At 41.0% G+C, this 27,102-nt stretch overlaps 3 protein-coding genes and 1 long non-coding RNA gene across 13 annotated transcripts in view; 2 read left to right on the top strand and 2 right to left on the bottom strand.

Moving 5' to 3' along the window:
* The window catches only part of LOC144068700 (uncharacterized), a 79,970-nt gene that overhangs the window by 2,025 nt on the left and 50,843 nt on the right, over positions 1 to 27,102 (bottom strand). The gene's annotated exons all lie outside the window — the stretch shown is intronic.
* Positions 1 to 27,102, top strand: part of LOC144068703 (uncharacterized) — an 80,279-nt gene that overhangs the window by 3,882 nt on the left and 49,295 nt on the right. The gene's annotated exons all lie outside the window — the stretch shown is intronic.
* On the bottom strand, positions 162 to 9,890 carry slc38a2 (solute carrier family 38 member 2). Its single transcript, XM_077593390.1, has 15 exons — positions 9,570 to 9,890; positions 8,478 to 8,601; positions 8,261 to 8,376; positions 6,950 to 7,023; positions 6,783 to 6,875; positions 6,148 to 6,220; positions 4,830 to 4,912; positions 4,678 to 4,736; positions 4,407 to 4,556; positions 4,244 to 4,323; positions 3,009 to 3,109; positions 2,075 to 2,199; positions 1,859 to 2,000; positions 1,649 to 1,746; positions 162 to 1,563 (listed from the first exon to the last, which is right to left on the bottom strand). The coding sequence occupies exons 2-15, from the start codon at positions 8,598 to 8,600 to the stop codon at positions 1,456 to 1,458; spliced, it is 1,425 nt and encodes a 474-aa protein (XP_077449516.1). The 5' UTR covers position 8,601; positions 9,570 to 9,890; the 3' UTR covers positions 162 to 1,455.
* Positions 19,326 to 27,102, top strand: part of LOC144068690 (amphoterin-induced protein 2-like) — a 48,440-nt gene continuing 40,663 nt past the window's right edge. The window contains exons 1-3 of the mRNA XM_077593385.1: positions 19,326 to 19,380; positions 19,779 to 19,834; positions 22,844 to 23,017. The gene's annotated coding sequence lies outside the window, so the exon portion shown is untranslated. The remainder of the gene's footprint in view (positions 19,381 to 19,778; positions 19,835 to 22,843; positions 23,018 to 27,102) is intronic.

Genomic DNA, 27,102 nt, shown 5'->3' with positions numbered 1-27,102 from the left:
ATTTTCCTAATGTTCTTGTGCTTCTTTACACCAAAACAAAGGAAAGACATGATATTTGGGTTATTCATAGCAGAGCATGGTATAATTTTAATGGTCCGGCCCACTTGACATCTCCCTAGGCCGTATGTGGCCCACGATGCGAAATGAGTTTGACACCCCTGTTTTATAGTATCATTGAATTTAATTGCACATTAATTACAGGATGTACACGGTGTTTCACTGAAACAAGTATGTAACGCTCGTAAAGCCTCCGGATGGTCAAAAAAGGGGGTTCAAGACAGCTTTTCCACTTCCAGTGGACTCGACATGTAACAGAACTCGCGCAAACCAACTCAACAGTAAAACATTTTCAGTCAGTTGAAGCGTTTGACTTTGCCGAGCACAGCGATAACAAATTCCCCAGCGTGGTGGGTATGTTTTACAGCCGTAATGCATTAAAAAAAACCGCATATATACAGTTCAACACAATATATATGTACATATATATACACAGAGTATCATATAAATATAATAAAATAGGTTAAATTACTTCTATTTGACGGTCTTCCTTAAATAGATGTTGTTCAACAAGTTTGCTGTTGAGTTAGTGTTGGAAGCACAACGTGCGAAAGACTATTTTGTTTGTTTGCATTGGGGTGTTAATTTGTTAGCATGACACTTTTTTTCTTAAAGATACAACAGGCGTTTTTGCGACCACTTCATGCGGTCATATTTCAAGCTCTCTCCCAGAAAGAAAAACACCATTTTGGGCCTCCTCTTATCAGGCATGTGCACACTACTAGAACATCAGCAGGTCCAGTTATGTTGTTTTTTTAAATATAGAGTCCTGTGAGTTGTTTTGTAGCTCCCAGTGTTGACTAGAAAAAGGCAGGTTTTGTCTTCTTCCCCCCGTTTTCTTTGTGAGCGAGGAAAAGTGACAAATACTGGATGATGTGTGGTGTCGTAGACCCTCGTCCGTCCAGCCGGCCGGCTTTTTCCACCAGTGTGCTGAACAATAAGTGCTTTCCAGTACAGTTTGCAATGTTACTAACTAACTGGTACTGTATTTTTTTGGCAAACAAAAAAAAAACACAAATGTCCACGCAAAAAGTCCTTGGCTTCTGCGGATCTTCAGTTTTGCACCATTTTGCCAGGCGAACGCATGCAAAAAAACAAAACAATGTACCTGAGTGTCAGCCGTGAACTGTTGTTTTTGAACGTTTTGAAACTTAGCGTCATTCGTGTCCATTTTTTAAACTGCCTAACTACAAAAACAAAAAACATGAAGGGTATCCAACCGACACAAAGGTAAATACAAACCCCAATATAAAAAAAAAGCGTTGGAAGAAAACGCTTCTTTGGGTGTGAAACGAAATAACTGTACAAGTTGGTGTACATTCTTTTGGAACGGCTTAGTCTGCTTCTCAGTCAATCCAAGGATCTTGGCTTTGAAATTTGGTTCTACGTGGGTTCCTTTTAGTGGCCATCGGGAACCACCTTGGTGGCATTGTGGACCCAGTCCAGGATGATCAGGGTCATGCTGCCGATCATGACCAGGAAGCCGAGGAGTAGGAAGGCGGTGGCCTGAAGACGACCAAAAAAAAGACACTTGAGTTTGTTTGCCTTGGCTTTTCTTTTACAAAAAGAAAAGGGAGTGGTGCAAACCTACCCCGATCTTCTGCATGGACCTCATTGACTCCTTCTTGACTAGTTTGATGTAGAAAGCAGAGGGAAGGATGAAGATGAGCATGGCGGCGGCAGATGCACCTGTGTGAGCAAGAAAGTTGGGATTTAGGAACATTTTTTTAGTGCCCCCGGACAGACCATGCTTTTTTTTAGGAGTCTGATTACAAACAAGCAAAAAGGGGAAAAAAATCACCGATAAAGCCAAAGATGTCCCGAATGGACGGCACGAAGATGACCAGGAGGTTGGTGCCGGCCAGCAGTGACATTGTGATGATGGTGTGGCGGATCCAGCTGAAGCCGGAGACGCACAGGAACTGATTGATGGACGTACGGATCTGAAAGATGAGGCGTGTTAGTTAACAGGAGTCCAAAAAATGGCGACATTTTAGTTACTTTTGCTGCCACTTACGGGGAAAAGCACCACGGGCACGGTCAGGGTGACAGCGGTGAGCACGGCCACGCGGACGACCAGCAGGAGGACGTCGGCCTGGTAGAATCTGGAATAAGTGTGCAGTAGCTCGGACTCCACGTGCACTGGAAATTGAAGAGTAGTGGATTAATCCTTGACTTCAGACTCTCATACCTGTCAACCTCTGCCGATAACTGCCCTTATAAATGATTATGATTCCCCTTACAAACCCCCAAAAACCTTAGAAACACCGTACGACTCGTACGGTGTTTCTAAGGTTTTTGGGGGGGGTTTGTAAGGGGAATCATAATCATTTATAAGGGCAGTTATCGGCAGAGGTTGACAGGTATGGACTCTAAGCACAGACGTATATATTAGCAGGCAATAGTGATTTGCAAAAGGCTAGCGATAATGTCATATAGTACATGCAGCAACAGCTGAGATTGCAATTCCAGACTACTGGGACAATCTTGCGTAACCAGCTCGAGTGCATGTGCACCAACTTTCCCCATTTTCAACTGGAACAACAAATAACGCTCAGGTATGTTGGCATCAGGTGGCCTTTTTCCCAATCTTATATAACAAACACAGCCTGAGGAGTTTTGGGGTTGGACTGGCACATACCTGTCAACCTCTGTCGATAACTGCCCTTATAAATGATTATGATTCCCCTTACAAACCCCCAAAAAACCTTACAAACACCGTACGGTGTTTGTAAGGTTTTTGGGGGGTTTGTAAGGGGAATCATAATCATTTATAAGGGCAGTTATCGGCAGAGGTTGACAGGTATGCTGGCAACTCCCTTGAAATTGTGTTTGCTTTGACACCAATGAGTTTTAAACTTTACCTGACGTGAACTACCGACCTGTACATTTTCATTAAAAAAATAATAGTAATAATAATAATCAGCTGCCCGCACTGTTGCTCAACTCACCGTTGAAGGTCAGGTATCCGAAGAGGGCAGCCAGGAAGTACATGACGAACATGGCCAGGAAGGACAGGTTGGCGACTCTTTGCATTCTTTTCTGGGAACGGCTGTGCGCCAGAAGGGGAAAAAAGCCACGTGTTTAAAATAAATGACGATAAAGAAGAAGAACAAAGCGACCAGCGTGTGCGGTCGATTGGTCGCCCCGACCATGACAACGGGCGACCAAAAGATCGACAACCAAAAGACCAATGACAAAACAAGGTAAAACAACACGGTCTATGCAATACCCTTTAGGAATGTGCAATTGGGCAGATGATTAATACAGTATCTCCGAAATACCACGTGCAATTATTTTTCTTAAGATATTAGCTACAGAGTAAGACATTTGTACTCCCTATTAAAAACACGAATATGGGGTGAAAATAGTGAATCAGGGGCGGCTTATACGAGAGAAATTGTCGAATTCAATGATTTTAAGGCAATTTTAAGGGTGCAGCTTCTACACAGAAGTGTGTAACGTGTGCGGTCGATTGGTCGCCGGTCTTTTGTTCGCCGGTCGCTTTTGGTCGCCCGGACCGCGACAACCGATAAGACCGGCGACCAAAAGACCGGCAAGAAAACAAGGTAAAACAAGACGGTCTACACATGAATAAAAGCCAACAATGGCCATGAGCAGTTTCACTGAGCTGACATGTGAGTGTAGAAGAGTTTGTATGTACATGCGTTGTCCCTTTAAGAAGCGACATCCGTCCGGCAGGGTCTTAACAAGTTGTCCAACAAAAAACAATAAAAGTCTGGGAAATTTGGAGCTTTTCTTTAGCCTAATAATTAATAGGGCATTAAGTATGACTAAATAATAATTCGCAGTTTGTATTTAGGGAATTTGAGCAACGATTTAAACCAGGGGTCCCCAAACCGGTCCTCCAGGGCCGGTGTGGGTGCAGGTTTTTGTTCCAACCGGTCTAGCATAAACAGTTTGACCAATGAGATTTCAGCAGAAAACAAGAAGCACCTGACTGCAACCCACTGATTGCACTTGTAGGACACCAGATTGGTGAAAAGATGTCCTCTTTATGGGTTGGAATGAAAACCCGCACCCACTGCGGCCCACCGTGGAATAGTTTGGAGACCACTGATTTAAATGGTAATGATCAATAACCTTCCGGGCGACCAATCGACCGTGTACCAGCGACCAGTATGGTCCGATAATGGAGCGGCTGCGCTTTTCCTACGGAACTTACTTTTTGAGCTCCTCGTACATGGGCAGGATAGCCGGGTGGCAGACGAACGCAAAGGTCAGGATGGGAATGGCGTAAATAGTCTAGGGAGAAGAGAGCAAACATTTAAAAGTGGTGACTAATCATTTTTGGGGGTGGTTGTTTTTTTTTCTTCTTTTTTTTGTACCTGTGAGTTAAAGACAAAATATTTGGGCGTGCAGTCATCGGCAGTTCCGTTGTTTATTGACACGGTGAGATTGTGGACTTTGCTAGATGTTTCGTTCACGGCGTGGATGTCTGGAAGCGGGCATGGAATTTCGAACTTCTTGATGATCACCTGCAAGAAGAAATCAGCATTTTATCTATGACTCCTCCGCAAAGACTCTGAACGATTCTAATGTTGAATTCTGTCTTTCCACGTTGTAAACTCTTGGCATCGGTGGAATGTGGAAACTCACCACAATCAGGAAGAACACCATGCAGAGGAGCGACAGGCCGCTGGTATAACCGAGGTAACCTAATGAGTAGAATAGCACAGCAGCATTTAAAATAACAACAACTGTAAAAAGCTTTTTTTTTTCCGTCTCTTTAATAAAGAAGTCAGACTCACCTAAATTCTTGAGCAGCGACAGCGGCAGAATAATGAAGAACGACACAAGCAAAACTAGGTAGTCTCCGTTAGTGTACCATTCACTGGAAAACACAATAAAAACAATTCATTTAAGACAAAGCTATCGAAAAGATTGGACATAAAAAAAGTGAAAAACAGACGCTCCCCTACTTACGAACATTCAACTTACGAACAACGGTACATACGAACATGTCTGCAAATTGCGTTTAAGTCGAAAAATGTTCGTAAGTCCAATTTTGTATTTTTTTCCGAGTAGTGCTTCTTTCCGCCGCTAATACCGACGACGCCTGGCGCTGAGGGCTCAGCTCACCCAGCATCTACCTTCTTCGCTGCAATGCGGAAGTGCGTGAACGTATCTCCAGTGGGCAAAGAACCTTTTTCATTTGTATCATTAAATATCTCGTGCATCAAATTATTGAATATGGTTGGTGAAAAGCGAAAGGCTTCTATTGAGGGAGGTGCAAGGAAGAGGCAAGCCATTTCATTTGAAATGAGTGGCAATAATAACGAGTGGTGAGCGTTGCACATATACAACTTGAATCGTTCGACCGTCAGTACCATTTCTAAACATAAAGATCGAGCAGCAGGACCCAAATATTGAACGTTGCACAAAGTTTGCAAATCAATTGAATGATACCATACAGTGCTACCGCATCATTTATGATGAAAAAAAGAAGAAAACTGTGCAATCGTCATTAGATAGCTCATTTCGGCCAGTTTCTAATACATAAATCTCTCTCTCTATACAGTACTGTACATATTCTCTCCATTTTATTAAATGTTTTTTTCAGTACAAACCAATGTGTGTTACTTATACAAGCCTTAAACATACAAATGCACTTATATAAACCTTCAATATACTTATGTAGGCCTTAAACATAAAATATAATACAAAATATAGCACTGAATCAACTTACAAACAAATTCAACTTATGAACAATCGCTCGGAACCTAACTCGTTCGTAAGTAGGGGAGCGTCTGTACGTACAACTTGACTCCTCATATGCGATTCTTTCACTACCACTAGAGGGAGTAATACTAGCACATGTCTTAAAATAACACTAACAAAGGCGCACTCTTAGTGGCTGGGTGAGCTATGAGAAGCAGGCTTGCGGTGCAGGAATGAGTGGGCGAGCCAGCCAATCCCATGCTCACTCCCACGTAGAGCCGCTCTTGTTTCCACGCGGCACCAGCTGCCGCTGACTAAAAGGCCTCTTTCAAGGACTACTTGCCTGGTCACCTGAACATGACATCATTTTTGGGCATATTTAAAAATGCAATGGGAAAATTCACTCACCCGTTCGCTCCACTTAAAGCCTGAATGACAATGGGCAGCTCGTACTTGACGATGTAGAGGTAGCTTGACATGGCTGAAATGAAAAATGGTTTATTTCGATGAGTTTAGCCTTCACGTGAGAGGACCCGAGATATATAACACGTGCAAATATTTGCCGTGTGGTTCCGTGCAACGGCCACGTGCTCGCAGTGACTCAAGTTATGACTGGAAGTTACATTTTTTTTCCCTCCTGTTCCTCTACACCAGTGGTAGGGAACCTATGGCTCGGGAGCCACATGTGGCTCTTTCGATGGGTGCATCTGGCTCTTCGCTAACCTGTGAGCTAAAATATGGAACCCGCTGGTGACAGAACTGAGATACTACGTCCAGTGCTGCTTTAGTCTTCTTCTTTTTTTGCATTAGACTCTGCTAGAATGCATACTCTCATTGATTAGCAACTGCATAAGAATGTTGTCAAAAGTATTCTTTTTTTTCCACTTTAAAAGTGGTCAAATTACTCAAATAAAAGACACCCATTTACATGTATTTCGACTTTTAAATTCGGAGTAAGGCTCTCAAGGAATAACATTCGAAAATAGGAATTGTTTATGGCTCTCTTGGTCAAAAAGGTTCCCGACCCCTGCTCTAAAACTCACCTCCGATGTTCTGCATGGTGATGGAGCAGGAAGCGGCTAGTTTTCCAGGCCATCCAAAAGCTTTGTAGCCCAGTTGCTCGTACACCAGCGCACCTGAAAGCGAGATTTTATGTCGATGAGAACGGGCTCAAATGTGTGGCTTGGAATCTTTTGAATTGTGGACTCGCCTCCTTCGTTGGCCGTCTTCAGCAGCAAATGCACAGAGTATAGGGAGAAAAGGGCCACGGACACAAGTAGGATCCTGTCAACGTAAAAAAAAAAAAAAGTGAGTTAGCGTGACAACATTTGTGCCCATTTTCTTTATTTTGACATGAAAAAAATTCATACAACAACAAAAATAATGGTTTCCCCCGCAGAGCAATGCCAATTTATAACTGTCCTAATACTGTTTTATTCAAATGTTAACTACTCTTTCATTTATGTATTTTAAAAAAAATCCTGGAATGCCTAAGACATTGACTCGAATTTATTTTACGTGTACATATTTTTTAAAATTGCGAATGTTTTTAGTGTCAAATATATTTGTTTATGGATTGGATAACTTTATTCATCCCGTATTCGGGAAATTTCATTGTCACAGTAGCAAAAGGGTGAGAATGCAGATATAGGAAAGGCATTTTAGACATAAATAGATAGGTAATAAGTAAGTTAATAAATAGTGTGTTGCTGAAATATACATATACGCATACATACATATATACAAATATATATTGTTATTATTATTGTATGTTATTATTATTATTATATATATATGGTTATTGTTCTTTTCATTCTACTTCAATCTTCCTGGTAAAACTGAACTTTAAGAGCATATTTTCTGAACCACTGAGCCACCTGTGCTTCTGTATTTTTATTTAGGTTTAGTTTATATAAGAAAAGAAGAGCTCAAACTCAAAAATAAATTTGGAAAAGAATAACACTGTTACACTCAGGGCTACTAATGAAAATGAATCTTGAAGTTATTAAAACAAAGAGGCAAAGTTAAATGTAATAAATGTGTTAACTACAGTACAGTTGGAAAAAGTACTGCATTTTGCAAACTTCTTTGTGCTAGTAGGAAGTCTTTATCCTGTTGCATCAGCCATTTTTTTCGTAATCCTACGCAGTACGCTAGTACACCTGCTTGATTGCGGTTTTTACTCGTGCATTCATTCTCTCAACCAGATTAGCTTGAGCTAGCGCATTTAATTAGGGCATTTGAGCTCAAATTAGCACCACTCCCTGTTTGCAAACTAACCCATGCAGCTCTCCCTTTTATATTCGATTGTTAGACACGGCCCAACACTGTATTTAAGTACATTTTCCACCTATTTACAACATTTTAGCGTGGAACTCGTATTAGCATTGAGCTAGCTCGAATGCTCGCTTGCTGGCGCTAAAGTACCTGTATAGTCATTAGTGCACTGCGCTGGGAATTTGAAACCCACGAAAAAACGATATGTATTAAGTTTGAATTTACTACGAAATGTTATTCTCACATAAATAGTGCAATGCCAGTGTTGGCCATGGCGTAGGACAGGCCCAAAATGCCACTGCCCATAATGGCGTTGCCCAAGTTGAAGACGGACATGCCAAAGGAGGCATTGCCTTGATGCTGTGAAAGTAAAAATGGGAGAGAAAAAAGCATATATTAGTGGGGGGGAAATTCATATTCCTAGTTTCTACCATTACTTAGGAAGGAAAAACTGGGCTTACATATTCTGTGTCATACTTGCTGTTCCCTGGGTTTTTTTCTGGGAGGAAATTTTCACTCTCTGGATCTTGGTAATGACTGTTGTCTTCATCACGAGAAAAACTGGCCATCTCTGTTTGTTTCATTCTGGATTGGACGAAATGACTCATTCGATTATTGCAATTCTCAACTAGACTGCAAGCCTCGGATTAATCAATATTTAAGGTAGAGAAAGCCCGCGCAATGCTGGGTCACGTGATTCATTGGGGAAGGGAGGGGCGAGGAAGACCAGCGAGGGGAGGGGCGTCTGGGCTGACGCACCGGGCAATGGAAAAATACCAGACCGGCATTTGGGTCTAGCCGTCATCACCTCAGCCCTTCTATAGACCCGCAAAACCAAAGACTGCAGTGTACATGTTGCGCAAAAACTGCACGAAAGGGTTATAAATAAAAAAAAAAAAATAATAAAATAAAATAAAAAAATAAAAAAATATATATATATATAATTTAAACACATACACACACACAACAGGCCTAAACTCTGATGATCACTACATTTTACAAATTCAATGTAAAAGAAAAAAAAAGACATTTTTTTTCTGTTTAGTTCCTAGAGTATGAAAAATACAAAACCCAGCCAAGTGGGCTTCAAATTCCGTGCCCAGATCATTTTAATCCCATTATGTCAAATGACCGGCTTCAATGGAAACAAAGGCACGTGTTGTCCGTTTATGGGCATGGCCTTCGTCTCGCTCTTCCCCCCCCCCCCTCAAGAACACCCCACCCACCCATTAGGACAATGATACAACATCACATTCTAATTATACTTTTTTTTTTAAAACATGCTACACTTTAAGTGCATATAGAGGTCATATCTTCTTCATTTGCCATTATATTCTAACATCGCAGCATCCCTTATCATTAATTCATATGTTGGGAGGCTGACCCAGTAAAACATAACTGAATGGAGATATTCTTATTTCACTTGAAAATGACAATCAAACAGACAACAACATTATTCCTTCATGAATAATTATAGCAAAGAAATAAATCCAAGTCTTATTCCACATCCTGCGTTTCTTCGCGTTAAGAACATGACACGCCGGCATTCTTACCTTATCACAATATGATGATGATGATGATGGACGCCTGTAAAATTCCTTTTCAAATTTCCAGAAGACAAAAAAATAAAAATACTCCAAGTGCTGACTAATCCTTGTAAATATTTTTCAAAAAAAATATGTGTATGTATATATCAGAAAGGATGGATAACACCACCCAATTTGCCAAATAAGACAAATTCAACTTACTATTATTAGAATACACAGACTGTAAAACTGAAGGTTTTTTTTTCTGGACAAATGTAGCCAAAATGACCCGAAAAATGCTAAAATGCACACAGTGAGGATAAGCGTTCTGCTAAAAAACGAAGAGTAGAACTGAGCTCACCCTTTATATAGCATTGCATCAGCCAGTAACTGGTAGGAATGGGTGGGGCAACGGGTTTCGCAAGAAAGGGGGAGGCAAGGCAGCTATTCTACACACAGATAGTGACGTTGTTTCTGTGTACAAACAGAACACATTCCGAACACCAGACCCTCCCCCTTTTTTGGGAGAAAGGACAAATCCTGGAGTGCACTAAAATGCAACATAAAGAACATTTTCTTGCTGTTTCATCGAACAAGGGTGTGTAAACTTTCTTGAAAAACAGGATTGGCCGTGAGTTAAATTGAACATTTTACTCGAGGTTTTGCGCCCCAGCAAAGGCAAAAAAAAGGTCCCCCAGAGGTCATTCACGGTGTCTGTCACTCGGCATTTGGGCCACGGGAGTGGACGTTCAAAGGAGACCTCCCAGTCGGAAGGAGATTACGCACAAAGGGGCCGTCATGTGACCGCCATCGTCCTGATCCTCGTTCACACAGGCTCGGGTGTCGCTTAAGTTTACACAGCTCCAGTTTCCAATTTTTTCTGGAAAAATTTGCTGTGTTTAGAATAGCCAATCAGCAAAACTTTTTTTTAAATGTACGTATTTTTTAAGGACATTTGAGAACTAGCTGCAACTGAGTAAAGATTTTTTCAATCTTTTGAAACTTTTGAACGTTTTCAAGTCAAAGAAGCCTTTAAAGTTGGTTGATTATCAACTGGAATTTGCGCCGACACACATGCCGTGGTAAAAAGAATCGAGACCATTTTTTTGTTATCTTGCCGTACGAGAGCACGGTTTATGAATCGTTGTTTGACTGTATGTTAGTTTTGTTCTGATTTACATACAGCATGTGTAACCAAAGGTCTATTTGCCAAGAATAATGTTGAAATGATCTTGCAATGTCCTCTGACCTGCTTTCTGCAGTTCCATGGAGGATGTTGTTACAAATCCTCTCATTGTGCAGTAGTCAAAGATAGCAAACATCAATTCATTATTAATATGTTTCCCTCTCTGCTTTGTTAAGTGACACATAATATGGTCACAGAAAGTCAGATGACGAAGCAATTGCATGGCCAAGTCATCAACAATAACAATTCCGTCTTGTGCAGTTATTCTTCATTTTGTTTTCACGGAATACCGTATTTTCACGACTATAAGGCGCACTTAAAAGTCTTAAATTTTCTCCAAAATAGACAGGGCGCCTTATAATCCAGTGTGCTTTATATATGGAAAAAAAATTAACATTTGTCATTCATTGAGGGTGCGCCTTATAATGCGGTGAGCCTTATAGTCGTGAAAATACGGTATAACTTTATTGCATATACAATGCTGTAATGGTTTTTGATCCGTGTCTCAAGTGTGTATGTGTCATAAGGCAAAGTTACAGTTTGCTCGATGTGAAATCAATTCATTTTTCGAGCGGATTTGGTTTCTTCACTGCCAACAATTTTTGATTAAGTCTCGCTGTGTACGGGCCTTTGTTGTGGTGACCCAGTAGAGCTAAATCCGCTCAAAAAAGTAGAACGGGGCTAATTACCGGTACCCTCTCACCTATATATCGATATTACAATCTCAACCTGCATGTGTTGAGGGAGAATCATTTCTCAACCCGTGCTGGTTTTAGAGCAGAAAAAAAAATGCGAGAAAGTCAGAAGGTCTGCCACCTTCTTGAGATTTTTCTGGCTCCTTTTTCAGCCAACTCTGCTGTTCTGTTTTTGACGCATCCCCCGTGAGGAATAACGCTCACCAGAAGTGCTGCCTCTGCACAACAAGACAATGCAAGTGTGCCTTTGGTGTAGTGGCCCGGTGCAACGTCACTCGGCTTTGGGTTTGAAATTGAATTTTTTTTGAGGAAAAAAAACAACAACAACTATTCCCATTAAATTCAGGCCTAATCACTATATGGCAGTGGCGGGCCGTCAGGGCCTTCAAGGCCTTCTCTGCTGGCCTAAGAAATATCTGAATCATATATTATATTTTGTCCATCAATACTTATGAAATAATTCCAAATTGTCTGTTAGCTTCCTTTCCCCCTGGTTTCATTGCTTCCAGATGTGTGTTTTCATATTGAAGCATTTAACCACTGCTGCATTAAAGAAGCATCGATAAGACTGTTGCTTTAACCAATCAGATTTTGAGTTGGCAACACCACAATGCCTTGTCGCAGGCGTAGGGATACGTCATCGCTTTCACCATCTATGATTGGCTAGTGATTAGCCAGAGGTACCAAACTGTATCTGGAGCGGGCTGCACGAGCAAATATATTGTTGTGTTGATTTAAAGCCATTTTGAAGACGGACTATGCCAGAAATACGACAGGACAGGCTCGACTTACATCATTAGCTTCGATGGCGATAGAAAAGAAGGAAGAAATAAAGGAGGATGGATATTGTGTACAGTTAAAAAGGATTTTTGGTGAGTAAAATATGGCTATATTCCGAAATAATATTTCAATTGTGGGCCAAGTTCAGGTATCTGAAAAGCTCCAGTGTTTGTATTTAATCACTAAATGCTGCTAGGAAGTGAATTTTACCCCAATCTAGTGCAATTTTTGCCGCGCCATTGACGTCCATCGCTGTCTTTTCCCGGGAAAATCACCCCCCTGGCCCGATTGTAATGTCTGAAAAGCTCCAGTATTTGTATTTAATCATTAAATGCTGCTAGGAAGTGGATTTTACCCCATTGTTGTGCATTGATTTATTGATTATTTTTTATGTGTCGCGGCTGTATCTGCAGTAGAGATTTTATAGCCATAAAATAGTTTTTGAGGGTCGGATTGCTACGTTGAAGGCGCTACGAGAAAATGCACGGACCGCCACTGCCATATGGTCAGCCGCCACATTAGCTGCCATTACCTTGCATAACTGCAGCAAGCAGATCATTTCTCCCGAGAAAAATCCGACGGCTTTCCCACTAAGAACCCCCTGCCGTGTCTATACAGATCACTTTAACACCGCCGGCCGGCGCACCGGCCTGGACTGTAATGCATTATTCTCCTTTGAGCGCAAGAAAGGGATTTTCTTGCTTTTCAACCTTAGTCACCCTGCTCTGACTGTGAGTTTTCTCGGAACCCCGGGCCTCCACTGAGGACTTTTATTACAATATAGACAGCGCAGATCTCATGATCTCCCGTCTTTATTAGGAAAATAGGGGTTGCTGGGTTTCAAAGGTCCATCAGGTACAGCTTGAAATGGAGGAAGATGAAACAATAAACACGTAGCTACTCGCCGCTGGGATCGTTTGACCGGTTCCTTATTTTGCCCATAGGCTCCGCGGTCCAGGCGGGAACGCGTCGGCCATTTTTCCACCAGGGACACAAAGGAGACTAGTGGGCATCAGACTGTAAAGCAAACAAGTGGCCATAGAGGAAGTAGGTTATCTTTTTGGAAAACCTTGTCACGTACGCACGCACTCACGGACGGATGATCCTGATCGGATGTGAATCCCACGGTGGCTACGTAAACATTCGTTAACTAAACAAGCCCGTGTAACGTAGGTCAGAAAGCCCTTGGACTTAAATAAGCATCACAGGATTATCGCACGCGTTTTGAGCCATCTCGAGTCAACTGTCGTGTTGACGCTGGCAGATTTGCCCAAATAAAATGTCGTAAGTAAAGGGCTGTTGGGTTAATTCTGGGATGTTACTATATATTCATTAAGCATTTAATAGGTAATGAATCTATAAATCAATTTGTGCTTTATGTTGGGACCGAGTAAACACGAGGACACTTTCCCCCACAGCTGCTTTTGAGGCCAGTTCATTGTTTTCAAGACTATTGACTGAACAGGACAACCATGTTCCAGGCCGAGACTGTTGATCTGAGTTGGCAATGAAGATCTACAAGGGACTCTTAAATTGCTTTGACTTGGATTCCGGCAGATGGCGATCATCGAATCAACTTCTGAAAATACTCGCATTATTGTTTCAAAATACGGTCGCTCTGTTGACCTTATAAAGAAATTATTATGCTTATTCGTGCAAATTCTTACGCAGGTGTTTTTGGTTTCGATCTAATATGCAGTTGTTTTTTGACCTTAATGGTGTTATTCGGTTAGCTTATGCAATTGTTTGAATCAGATTACATGAAATATTTTGAGTATGGCGCGACTAAATGGACAGAGGAGGATGCCGGTTCTTCAGAATCATCCTGGACGAGGGCGAGTCGGGAGTGATTTTCCTTGCAAGTTGTAGCCAGTGTATGTTAATGATGTCTCCCTGTTTTGATTAAAGTGTATTAATAATAAATCTATCAAGGGCGGCCTCTCTCGCTCTCGCTTTGCCGTTTTCCATTGGGGAACTTAATGATACGTCTCCTTGCGCATGAGAAGAGCCCCTGTTTGAAATGATATCTCGCAGTGGCGCCCAGCAGACGCGCAGAAAATCTCACCCAGCTTTCTACATGAGTTATTAAATTAAGCCTGCCCTGTGTCCAAATGTGCCAGAGCATCTCTTGATATGTGGGCATTACCTTAGTAATCCTCTTTGTGGTGGGAAAGTGGTTTAGGGGGCACATTCTTTATGACAGGAGCGCAAATGGGAGGGGGGCCACATTAGTAGGTTGAGGGGCCCCAAGCGGGGTGAGGGAGGGCGCCACAGTCTCGTTCTCCCAAAACTTTTCACCCGGGATGGCCCCGCGAACCCGCTGACTCCCCCCGCTCCCTTTCGCCGTCGGGCATTTTTAGAAGGCCGGGCTCAGAGAAAACCCAGGGAGAATGGGGTCAGAGGTCACGCCGCGGTAATGTCGCATTTTTTTGCTTTCGTGGCATCAAAAGTGCTCGGCTTTGAGGAATTCAATCCGCCCAAAAAAAAGGTGAGGAGGGTTGTTTGTTTTAGAGCCAGCAGGAATGTATTCAGAAACACTTAACCATAGTTACATGTTTTGGAACCGGTCCAAGATTTTACGGTCGTAAAAGACAGCCAAAGCAATGAAATAAAAGTGACAGTGACGGATTGTGATGAGCTTTATTTTTAAAACGCTGTGTAAGGCATAGCAATTAAGCGTGACGGTACTCGGACGTTTGGTCGCCGGACTTTTGGTCGCCGGACGTTTGGTCGCCGGACGTTTGGTCGCCGGACTTTTGGTCGCCGGACTTTTGGTCGCCGGACTTTTGGTCACCGGACTTTTGGTCGCCGGACGGTTGGTCGCCGGTTGTTTGGGTCCAGGCGACCAAACGTCCGCGACCAAACGTCCGCGACCAAAAGTCCGGCGACCAAACGTCCGGTCACGAAGCGTGACAGATCTTATTGACTTTTTTTTTTCTTTGAAGTCATATTAATGAGGAAAAAAGTGGAGAATCACTGTTTGAGCGTCAACATTAGGCAGTGGGAACGAATATGTAGAGTCATTCCTTGGGCACCTGTGACCATGCATTTCCTTCAAGTACATATTTCTTCTTGCAAAGACTTGATTGTCGGCGATAACATCCGACTTCCCGTTCTGTCTCGCTCCGCAGTAATAGCCCAACACAGGAAGTACAGCAACATGCCTTTGCAATGACAGTTTGGGGTTTGAAAGAGGTGAAGAGGACACACATTTGAGGCCTGCTGGCTAGCGGGAAGAGGTGAAACCATTGTTGAAATCTTGGCGTCATCACCCAAAAAGGCAATCACGGAAGCAACTAGAAAATGATAAAGAATATTGCAATTTCCTCATCCTTCTCTTTTGTTGACTGTACATAAAATACGTCATAGTGCAATGGGCAATGACAACAATGTTTTTTCTTAGGTTTGTGTTCTTTTGGGCTTTATTTTGATTATTTCCAGTGTTAACTTGCCATTGTTTTTCACCTATTGTCGCATTTTCCATGTGTCTCAATAACCCATGTCAGTGTATTTATGTTGTTTTTGTTTGGATTGGATTGGATAACTTTTATTCATCCCTTATTCGGGAAATTTCGTTGTCACAGTAGCAAGAGGGTGAGAATACAGACACAGAAAAATACATTTTAGACGTAAATAGATAGGTAATAAGTAAGTTAATAAATAAATACATTAATAAATATATAAATAAATAAGCATGTTGCTGAAATATATATATATATACGTATACATATACATTATACATATACACATACGTGTACATACACACATATATATATATATACATACATACACATACATATATAAGCACATATACACATACGTGTACATACACACATATATATATATATATATATATATATATATATATATACATACACATACATATATATAAGCACATATATACATACATGCACATAGATGTACATGCATGCATACGGTAGGTCTTAACACTCAGCCATTTGTTTTGTTAAAGAGCCTGACAGCTAATGGGAGGAAGGATCTGCGGAAGCGCTCCTTCCTGCAATGAGGGTGCAGCAGTCTATTGCTGAAAGAGCTTCGGAGGGACTCCACAGACTCATGCAGGGGGTGGGAGGTGCTGTCCATTTGGTATTGTGTCCAAGCCCTGCCCTGCTTTGTTTGATTATTAAGGTTTTTTTTCAGTCAATGTGTACATTTCTCCCATCATATACTTTTCATGCAGTTCTTAAATGAACAACGATGCAGTTCAAGCTGGATAACCAGTGGCTGTCTGTAATTTGACCGCAAGGAAGCTCCAGTGAATATGAATACTAGATTGCTTTTTCATTATGAAATAAGTCAAGTGCACACATGCATAACACTGCAGAGATAAATATCATGTGCATGCCTGTGGTATATTCTTCCGGGTAAATGAGAACGTACAAGATTAGATTTAGGAACAAAGGGTTCGAGAGGAGCAGATTGTGCAAAAAAAAATATGACTCAGCAAGTGCTTGCAACTGAAAGTGACACTTGTGTTGAATGGGCGCTTACTCATTTCTCGGGCATAATATTTACGTTTGCAGCACTCATACTTACATTACCAGTGTACTACTTGGTTGTGTTTAGCAATGTTTATCAACTTTTGTTATTTTTTGGGCAAGGCTATTTTTCCCCTTGACCTCCTTTTTTTTAACAACAACAACAACAACAACATACAGCAACAACTAACTACATTAATCAAAAAGCAAATTTCAATAGAGAACTCGCCGTTTTGACAGTGAAAAGCAAACTTTAACCGAGCATATGGACTTCTTTCTATGAATGTCTCACAACTTAGCTCTTTTGTCTGGCCTGGAAAATTGATTGGTTAACATCAGCTATGATTTTTGTATCCCATTTCCAGCAGCCTAGAGCACATGTGTCAAAGTGGCGGCCCGGGGGCCAAATCTGGCCCGCCGCATCATTTTGTGTGGCCCGGGAAAGTAAATCATGAGTGCCGACTTTCTGTTTTAGGGTCATATTCAAATGAAGAGTATAGATGTATATTAAATTTCCTGATTTTTCCCCTTTTAAATCAATAGTTGTCATTTTTTAATCCATTTTTCTGTGTTTTCGGTTCAAAAACCATTTTGTAAAATCTAAAAATATATATAAAAAGCTAAAATAAACATTGTTTTAGATCTGTAAAAAACAGAATATTCAGGGATTTTAATCTAGTTCTTTTAATCCATTTATATATTTTAAAAAATCTAAATATTATATCTAAAATGGTCCGGCCCGCGTGAAATCAAGTTGACGTTAAAGCGGCCCGCGAACCAACCCGAGTCTGACACCTTTACTATACATCACAGGTGTCAAAGTGGCGGCCCGGGGGCCAAATCTGGCCCGCCATATCATTTTGTGTGGCCCAATAATTGTCATTTTTTTAATCCATGTTTTCTGTGTTTTTAGTTCAAAAATAATTTTGTAAAATCTAAAAATATATTTAAAAAAAGCTCAAATAAACATTGTTTTAGATCTATAAAAAACGGAATATTCAGCGCTTTTAATCCAGTTCTTTTAATCCATTTATAAAAAGTCTATCTAAGTATATCTAAAATGGTCCGGCCCACATGAAATCAAGTTGACGTTAACGCGGCCCACGAACCAACCCGAGTCTGACACCCCTGGCCTAGAGAGACAGTAAAGTAGGTCAGCTCACATCCAGACAGCAGCAGTGCTTATGGTGCCTTATAGCGAGCGCTCTGATTCTGGAAAATTACCCTCACAGATCCTAGTTTGCTTTGGATGAGCGTGTGCAGGCATTCGGCGCACAAACGAGACAGCACGTTTTGACCGATTGACTTTTAGTGTGCACGCTAACCCTGGCCTCTTACGTAAACTCGGCGGAGACGCCGCGGTTCCGCTGGACAATCGTGACGCGTTATGCAATTCTCTTTCCCGTCCTGATACGAAAACTCCGAGGCTTCCAATTCACGGATGGACGAGCACCCCGCTCAAGTTTAGAGTCAACACTACTGTTGTGTTCTTTCATTTTCTTTCAAAACTTTGACTCATCCCACCTCAGTGGGAATTACGTAAATTGCTGCCCAATGCGATTATTTGTCTTTTTCCCCTGTTTGTTATTGCAGTATATTACCATGAATATATATTCAATTGGGCTTTCACCCTGAACATATATTCATGTTTATGCTGAAAAATGATCAGTCATTGGTCGCCGAACTGGTTTTGATCCCAGGGGTCATCAAAATCAAATTTTGGGGGTTTAAATCTATTTTTCCCATTAAAAAATAAAAACAATTTTCTACGGTGCGTCCCCTCAATGTCAGAACTCAATTATAAAGGCAGCCAAATGCAGCGGCGGGCCGTCAGGGCCTTCAAGGCCTTCTCTGCGGGCCTAAGAAATATCTGAATCATATATTATATTTTGTCCATCAATACTTATTAAATAATTCCAAATTGTCTGTTAGCTTCCTTTCATTGCTTTTCCCCCTGGTTGCACTGCTTCCAGATGTGTGTCTTCATATTGAAGCATTTAACCAATCACATTTCAGCCATTATTTGTTGCCAGAGTCAGAAATCTGCCTCTAGGCCTTCACAATCAGTTCTGCAGGCTCTGCTGAATTAAACAAGCGTCGATAAGACTGTTGCTTTAACCAATCAGATTTCGAGTTGGCAACACCACAACCACGGACTATGCCAGAAATACCACAGGACAGGCTCGACTTTCAGCATTAGCTTCGATGGCCATAGAAAAGAAGGAAGAAAGAAAGGAGGAGGGATATTGTGTCGCAGCTGTAGTTGCAATAGAGGTTTTATAGCCATAAAATAGTTTTTGAGGGTTGGATTGATTCGTTGAAGGCGCTACGAGAAAATGCACGGACCGCCACTGGCCAAATGTGATACATTTCCTTAAATCCCAGATTTTCTTTTGTAAATTTGCTAAATATTAAAAACGGGATTCAGAAATATATTGCAATAATTTTCAATTATTGATTTCTTTTGAAATATATTTATTTTCTGCGGCCTAAATTAAAATATATTTGTTTTGCGAGACAAATGAATTTCTGACACAAAAATGAATATTTTCCAGGCCCTGGTGTTGCCAGCTTGTGGACAAATTAAAAAACGAAGTCACGTGACCAGTACAACCAGGAAGTGTGTGTCATCCCGAGGCAAGTTGATGGCCCAGAGCGTGCAATGCAGGCACAAGTTGGTGAGTTTTTCACATTTTATGCAAAATACGGTTTATTTTTTCCCTTGCATTTCATTCATAGACGTCAAAATAAATGTGTCTTGTGTTATGGCTTTTCGTCCATGTCATCTTGCAGTTTCGTGCATGTCAATCATTGTTTTAGCGACAAATACACTGCGCGTTTTTTTGTGGTACTGTAAATCCAGATTTTTTTTCATAGTTCCCAGGCTAGGTGGGTCAATCGTAGTTTTTGTCCTCTCGCACTACTCATACACTCAAAATTATGCAATTTCACAGATTAAATTTGGAGTTGCACTTTACATTTTTGTGGTACTGTAAATCAAGATGATGCAATTTCACAGATTATGAGATTTTGAGAAATTTGAAATTAAAGTTGCTTCATGCATATTTTGTTGCAGGTCCCATTTTGTGGTACGTACTTGGAATCAAGATTTTTCCAGAGTTCCCAGGCAAGGTGGGTCAATACTATTAGGTCTCACTACTCATACACTCAAAATGATGCAATTTCACAGATTAAATTGGGAGAAATTTGAAATTAAAATTTCCACATGGGTACTTTGTCATGGTTCCACTTCAAATTTTTGTGGTAGCGTAAATCCATATTTTATATCCATAGTTCCCAGGCAATCTGGGTCAATCCTAGTATGTAACCTACGAACACACCAAAATCACCACTTCTTCGCCACTCTGCTGTTTTCAACAGAATCCGAAATAATATTTCAATTGTGGGCCAAGTTCTGATATTTGAAAAGATCCAGTGTTTGTATTTAATCACTAAATGCTGCTAGGAAGTGGATTTTACCCCATTTTAGTGCCATTTTTGCTGTTTCGCGTATGGACGTATATGAACGTATCGACCTTTGTATTTAATCAATAAATGCTGTTTTCGGCTGGATTTTACCCCATTTTCGGGCAATTTCTGCCGTTTCGACCTTGACGTCCATCGCTGTCAGGACAGGCTCGACTTTCAGCATTAGCTTCGATGGCCATAGAAAAGAAGGAAGAAAGAAAGGAGGAGGGATATTGTGTCGCAGCTGTAGTTGCAATAGAGGTTTTATAGCCATAAAATAGTTTTTGAGGGGTTGATTGATTCATTGAAGGCGCTTACGAGAAAATGCACAGACCGCCACTGATGAGACTTTATTCCTTTCATAAACCTTGCTCACTTCTCCATTCTGCCTTTAACAAGTACAGCCCACCTTCCAGGAATTGTGTAGCTGGTTCATGTAAACACAGTGAGCTCAAGCAAGCAATTTAGCATTTTTTTTTGGCACCTATCTGAAGCAAAACCTCGTCCTGGGACTACTCAAACCAGCTGTCTGATTCTCCAACACAACCCAAAAGCTCCAAATTTGTTTCCAATGTCAAGATGTTGCTTGTATCAGCCTAAAATGCACTTGCAGTGGATGTTTTGTGTTCACGAGCATGTTTGTCTTGGCCGTCCGTGTCAGCGCACGGACCGACGACCTTGTTGTTTGTTACGCAAGTGCAGCGCTCAGCATGTTCTGTTTCATCTCTTTGGTTTCCACAATCACCTTCACCTTGCTTGGAAACATTATCATCGGGTTCTCATCCTCCTATTGGTGCGTTCGGGTCTCCGCTCCCTCGTCAGATGTTTCCATATTTGAGCTCACGGATTAGCGGAGAGACACATTTTTTTAAAATTCTAGTACAAAAGAAAGAAAAAAAACAACAACAAGGCGTTGTTGACCTGCGTGATGACGCGGACTAGTATCATTTAAATCAGGGGTCGGGAACCTTTTTGACACCGAGAGCCATAAACAATTCCTATTTTCAAATGTTCTTTCTTTGAGAGCCATACTCAGAATTTTAGTGTAAAAATGTGACAATGAGATGTGACTTTTTGGGGGTCATTTTACCACTTTTAAAGTACTAAATGAATTATTTTGACAGCACCAAACATAAATTATAATACAAAATATAGCACTGAAGCAACTTAGGAACAAATTCACCTTACGAACAATCGCTGGGAATGTCACTCGTTCGTAAGTAGGGGAGCGTCTGTATTTTGATTGCTGGATGCAAGGAATTTGGATGGAATCACCTCGGAGCCAAAATGGCAAACATCTGAGTCAACTCCGTCAATTGAGAGCTCTGCAATATCGTCGTTTCCTCTCAAGTCAAACCGGAATGCATTTTTATGACGGTTTTATTAGGAATTCCAGTCCAGTCCGACCTTGTTTTCCTCAACCCCACTTGTACTGCAATGTACATGCTTCTTCAATACTATGCTTTATTAAAATAGCCATGGTTAAGCCTTTTTTGATGACAATGTCCATACGGGTTAAATCATTGCTCTCCATTTAGGAATTTCCACACACTGTGTATTGTTTTTATTTTTTCATTTTTATTTTTCGTTGCCAGTCCTTTCGGTAGAAATGGATTGTAGATCATTTTTATTTCATTGTTTTAGATCTATAAAAACGGAATATTCAGGGATTTTAATCCAGTTCTTTTAATCCATTCATACAAAAAAAATCTAAATATTATATCTAAAATGGTCCGGGAAAGTAAATCATGAGTGCTGACTTTATGTTTTAGGATCAAATTAAAATGAAGATTATAGATATGATATTATTCTATATTATATATATTACATTTGAGATTTCATCTTCAATGCAGGAAATGACACGGGGAAGATTGGAAAACGTTATCATAGGTCAAGGAACCGTAAGGGCTGAAAATGGACGTCATGTTCAATTCATTATCATAACTATTGATAAGAGGAAGGGATTTGTTTTTTGAGCTACTATCTGAAAAATATTGACATGAAGATTGGATAGGTGCCCTTGAGGACCGGGGTGGGTGGTTAACCCTTGGTATACATTATTATTATTATTATATTAGTATGGATGGAGCCAGTTTACCTTTTTATGTACAGTGGTACCTCGACATACGATCATAATCCGTTGCGGGACTGAGATCGTATGTCGAGCTTTTCGTAACTCGAGTGAACGTTTCCCATTGAAATGAATTAAAACCAAATGAATTCGTTCCAACCCTCTGAAAAAACACCCAAAACAGGATATTGGATTGGAAAAAAAAGTTTTATTTCTTCTAATTCGCCATATATTGACAAAGTTACAAATAACGAGTGGTTTAATAGTAATAAAATGTGATTAATAGATGTAAAATTAGACGCATTTAGCGGAGGGGAGAGACATACACGGAGGCGGCTACAATCATTTTCAGAATCCATCATATACATTGAATCCAGTCATGACATCATTCATATACATTGTCATACCGAGTGAAATGAGGTACTTTCACATATTTCGTGGAATATACACAGCTTGTCATGGGAAAGGACAAACTATCCGGGTGTTGTTATTTCTATTTTTGATGCTCTTCTCCCCACCATTGCTGCCGCCGTCCCTTCCGCGTGTGTACGCTGGGGTCGGCAAGGTTACCCCCTCACAGTAAAACGCTGTTTCTCTCACAGTGTCGACATGTTCCCCGTCGGCGTGTGTGTCTTGGCGGGCCCTGACGTACCACGACGCGCCACATCCAAGCCGCCGCTCTGATCTCCGACACCCCCCGAGCCGGAGCAGCTGCCACGTACCTGAGAGGACGTGAATCACCGTGGAAACCAGAGCTCACATTCAACGCAGCGCAGGTCCGTACACTCTCATCTCTCTCCAACGTCACGTTATGCAACCCATTCCTCGGCTTAATAGCTTAAACTCATAAAAAGCCAAGCAGAATATCAACATTTCGAACGTGACCAGCATGACGAAAATCATTTTTTTTGGAGTGACATACTGCATGAAATAGACATATTATCCACTCTCCTATGTCTGGCTCCTTCAAGCATTTACGTATGTGTCACGTAGGCCTTTGCAATGTAACTCCAAGCCAAGCCTGAGTATTATGTAATGTCTCTGGCTCACATAGACGCACGCACGCACGCATGGATTTGCATATTTTCTGGACACTGAATCCATTTCTCGTAATGTCACGTTGTTGATATATGAAGGCATTGACATTTAGGCAGCGTACTTGGCGCCGAGATGTGATGATATCATTATATTTTACATCAGTGCAGTTTTTACACAAAAGTTCATGTTGGTGATAGTCATCCATTCCATGTGAACTGTATATGCGCAAATAAGGCCGATACTTATTGATGTTTTACCTTGTTTAATATAAATATACATATATATATATATATATATATATATATATATATATATATATATATATATATATATATATATATATATATATATATATATATATATATATATAAATAAATATAGATATAAATAAAATGGTCCGGCCCACGTGAAATCAAGTTAACGTTAAAGCGGCCCGCGAAGCATCCCGAGTGTGTCTGGCACCCTTGATCTAATCCTATTGGTGCTTTTGTAATCCCTCCAAAATGAATATGTTGCTGATAGAAGCGGTTGTAAATAGCCACTGGACTCATCCGTGAGGAGATCTCAGATATCTGAATGCAACTAAGCCCAGAAGGTGACTCATTGAGACGCACAATATTTGTTTGGTACACTATATTCTTTTTAGTTTTTAGAACCTGGCCAAGCGTCAGGGTCCGTCTACGTTTAGGGTTTTGTCTTGTGCGCTTGTTGTACTCTTTTATAGACTTGTACTATACAAACAAGCACCAATTCCCATTTTAAAAGTAATAAAATAAAATAAAATAAGATAATAATAATGAAATGTTAAGGCCGAAGCTGTTTACTTGCCCTCCAACACACCTGAATTCTCTCAATGTGGCATTAGGTAAATTGCGTTCTTATGTTTATTTAATTTTTGGTCCAGGTATTTACTTTCAAAATACAATTTAATAAGCGTTTATTTATTGAAGGACTTAATGAGTTTAAATCCTCTGTAGTGGAAGGCAAAATTAAATAAACAAGTGACTCATAATCAATGTTTGAACAAGTTTACAAGCTTTCCCTTCAATTTTTATTCATTCATTTCCAAGTGCCGCGGGGGGTGCTGGAGCCTATCCCACAGTCAATTGGAGGGCAAAAGGATATGAAAACCAATCACTCGTAGCTAGGGACAATTTAGAGGGTTAAACAGGGTACTCGGATGATTCGCTTAAAGACGTTTCGCCGACGGACGTTTGACAGACGGACAGGTCGCCGAATGGACGTTCGGCCGAACGTACGGCCATGTTTTTGGGATGTTTGAGGAAAACAGAGTACCCGGAAAAAAGCCACGCAAGCCCGTGTAGAACATGCAAACTCTAAACTTGGGATCGAACCCTCGATTTCAGAACTATGAAGCCGATGCACTCAGTACTCGTCCACCGGGCTGCCCTGAAATATTATTTCTCCCTTTATTTTTGGGTTGGTGGCGTTAGCCAGGGGTCGTAGCACCCGGAGACGTGCCTTCCAAGGAGTTCCCCTTCCTGAGTGGGCGGCTGTAACGCTTGGTGCGGCCAAGAGTTGAGGAATATAGGTCATGTTCTTTTAATATGTGGGCGACCATTAGCTGACAGCTACTGGCAGTGCCCCCCGACTGTGGCAACAGGTGGAAACTCTTTGTGGGTTTTTGATTCAGGTTGTCTATGTATATTGTATATGTGGGGTGTCAAGCGAATGTGGGGTGGACCACTTTATTTTTGCCCATATAAAGGTAACTTAATGGCCGCCATGGCGCAAAACGTCCTGGGAGGGGCAAATGAACCTTCATTCATTCGCCTAATTTTATATTGTTAAAGATCTTATATTGAACTATTAAAATAGGATTGCTCTATTGAAATCAATTCAAGAGAATTGATTTCAATACTTGTATTGTCATTGTAATGAATCATGAGATGATATTGAATTATAAAATGTAAAAAAAATGATGACGTTAGAATTATATTGATATTAAGAGCTTCAACACAGTGCACAAACAACAACAAATAAATGCATTGATAATCAAGGCGGCCCGGCGATTGAGTGGCTAGCACACATGTGTCAAAGTGGCGGCCCGGGGGCCCAATCTGGCCCGCCGCATCATTTTGTGTGGCCCGGGAAAGTAAATGATGAGTGCCGACTTTCTGTTTTAGGATCAAATTCAAATGAAGAGTATAGATGTCTATTCAATTTCCTGATTTTCCCTCTTTTAAATCAATAATTGTCATTTTTTAAATCATTTTTTCTGTGTTTTTAGTGCAAAAATCATTTTGTAAAATCTAAAAATATATATATAAAAAAGCTAAAATAAACAGTGTTTTAGATCTATAAAAAACTGAATATTCAGGGACTTTATTCCAGTTCTTTTAATCCATTTATAAAAACATCTAAATATTATATCTAAAATGGTCCGGCCCACATGAAATCAAGTTGACGTTAACGCGGCCCGCGAACCAACCCGAGTCTGACACCCCTGGGCTAGCGCGTCAGCCCAAATCCAGGTCGGTCGATCCACCTGTGTGGAGTTTGCATGTTTTCCCCGGGCCTGTGTGGTTTTTTTTCCGGGTACTCCAGTTTCCTCCCACAGTCCAAAAACTTGCATGGTAGGCTGATTGGACACTCTAAATTGCCCCTAGCTACGAGTGTGAGTATAAATGGTTGTCTTGTCTCCCCGTGCCCTGCGATTGGCTGGCCACCGATTCAGGGTGTGCCCGAAAGTCAGCTGGGATAGGCTCCAGCACCCCCCGCGACCCTTGTGAGGATAAAGTGGTTGAGAAAATGAAAGCATGAAAAAGTAGTCGTCAACAAGAAATTCAATTGAAATTCAGGACCTTAACTCTGACAGCTGTCAAAGTGCTTTGTCAACTTGATCACCACGCCGACCTTGTACTAATTTATATCTGGCTCGGCCCGGTATCATCTTGCACCCGGACGGGTAATACGAGTGTCAGAAGTCACGGCATGTTCGCTTAGGACGTCGCATTCAGTGAGTTGCGGAGTTTAGAAGACAAATCTGTTCGCTGTTACCTAACAGGGGGAAAAAAAAGCTCAATGTTGCGTCTTCTTCTTTTAGACCATTTCTAAGAATTTCTATGGATTCACAGTAGAGTTGTCCCCATCCCATGTGATTCCAGTCACCTGATTTTGTGGATTTGTCCATACATAGTCCCGATCATTTCCTCAGAAATTTGGCTAAATAGCGTGACCGGATGTTTCGTCGAAAGACGTTTGGTCCCCGGACGTCTGGTCACCGGACGTTTGGTAGAACGGACGTTAGGTAGAACGGATGTTTGGTAGAATGGACGTTTGGTAGAACGGACGTTTGGTCGCCGGGTTGTTACTGTTGAAACCAGCTCTCAAAATTATAATCATGAAAGAGAGAGAGTGAGTTTAATATCTAAATATCTAATATCAAAATATCAACAGTAAACTCTGTCATAGTTTGACAGCGAGCGAACCGGGCGACCAAACGTCCGTTCTACCAAACGTCCGTCCGACCAAACGTCCGTCCTACCAAACGTCCGTCCTACCAAACGTCCGTCCTACCAAACGTCCGTCCTACCAAACGTCCGTCCTACCAAACGTCCGTCCTACCAAACGCCCGCCTACCATGATGATAACATCTAATGGTTATGCCACAAATATGAAAGTGTAGTATAAACACGTTATGTAAGCTTTTGGACAAACTCAAGTCAAATCGAAGGCATTAATGAAGAAAGTAATTTGTGGCAAAAAACAGTCTCTTTTTTTACACCGTTTTTTTTTAATTCTTCAACATAATGAAACGGATACAAAAACATGACCTTTGAATCGTATTCAGAAATATTTC

Source organism: Stigmatopora argus, chromosome 23 (genome assembly GCF_051989625.1).
Source record: "Stigmatopora argus isolate UIUO_Sarg chromosome 23, RoL_Sarg_1.0, whole genome shotgun sequence".
NCBI classification, from domain to species: Eukaryota; Metazoa; Chordata; class Actinopteri; order Syngnathiformes; family Syngnathidae; genus Stigmatopora; species Stigmatopora argus.
The sequence above is the reverse complement of the archived record's forward strand: the minus strand, read 5'-3'. Positions and strand labels throughout refer to the sequence as shown.

Excerpts from the sequence above, each read along its gene's own strand:
- slc38a2 (XM_077593390.1), bottom strand. The coding sequence starts at position 8,600 with ATGAAACAAACAGAGATGGCCAGTTTTTCTCGTGATGAAGACAACAGT. Across the intron at positions 7,024-8,260 it reads ACTGGCATTGCACTATTTAT|GATCCTACTTGTGTCCGTGG; the intron begins GTGAGAATAACA and ends TTACGTTGACAG. Across the intron at positions 6,221-6,782 it reads CACCATGCAGAACATCGGAG|CCATGTCAAGCTACCTCTAC; the intron begins GTGAGTTTTAGA and ends TTTTCATTTCAG.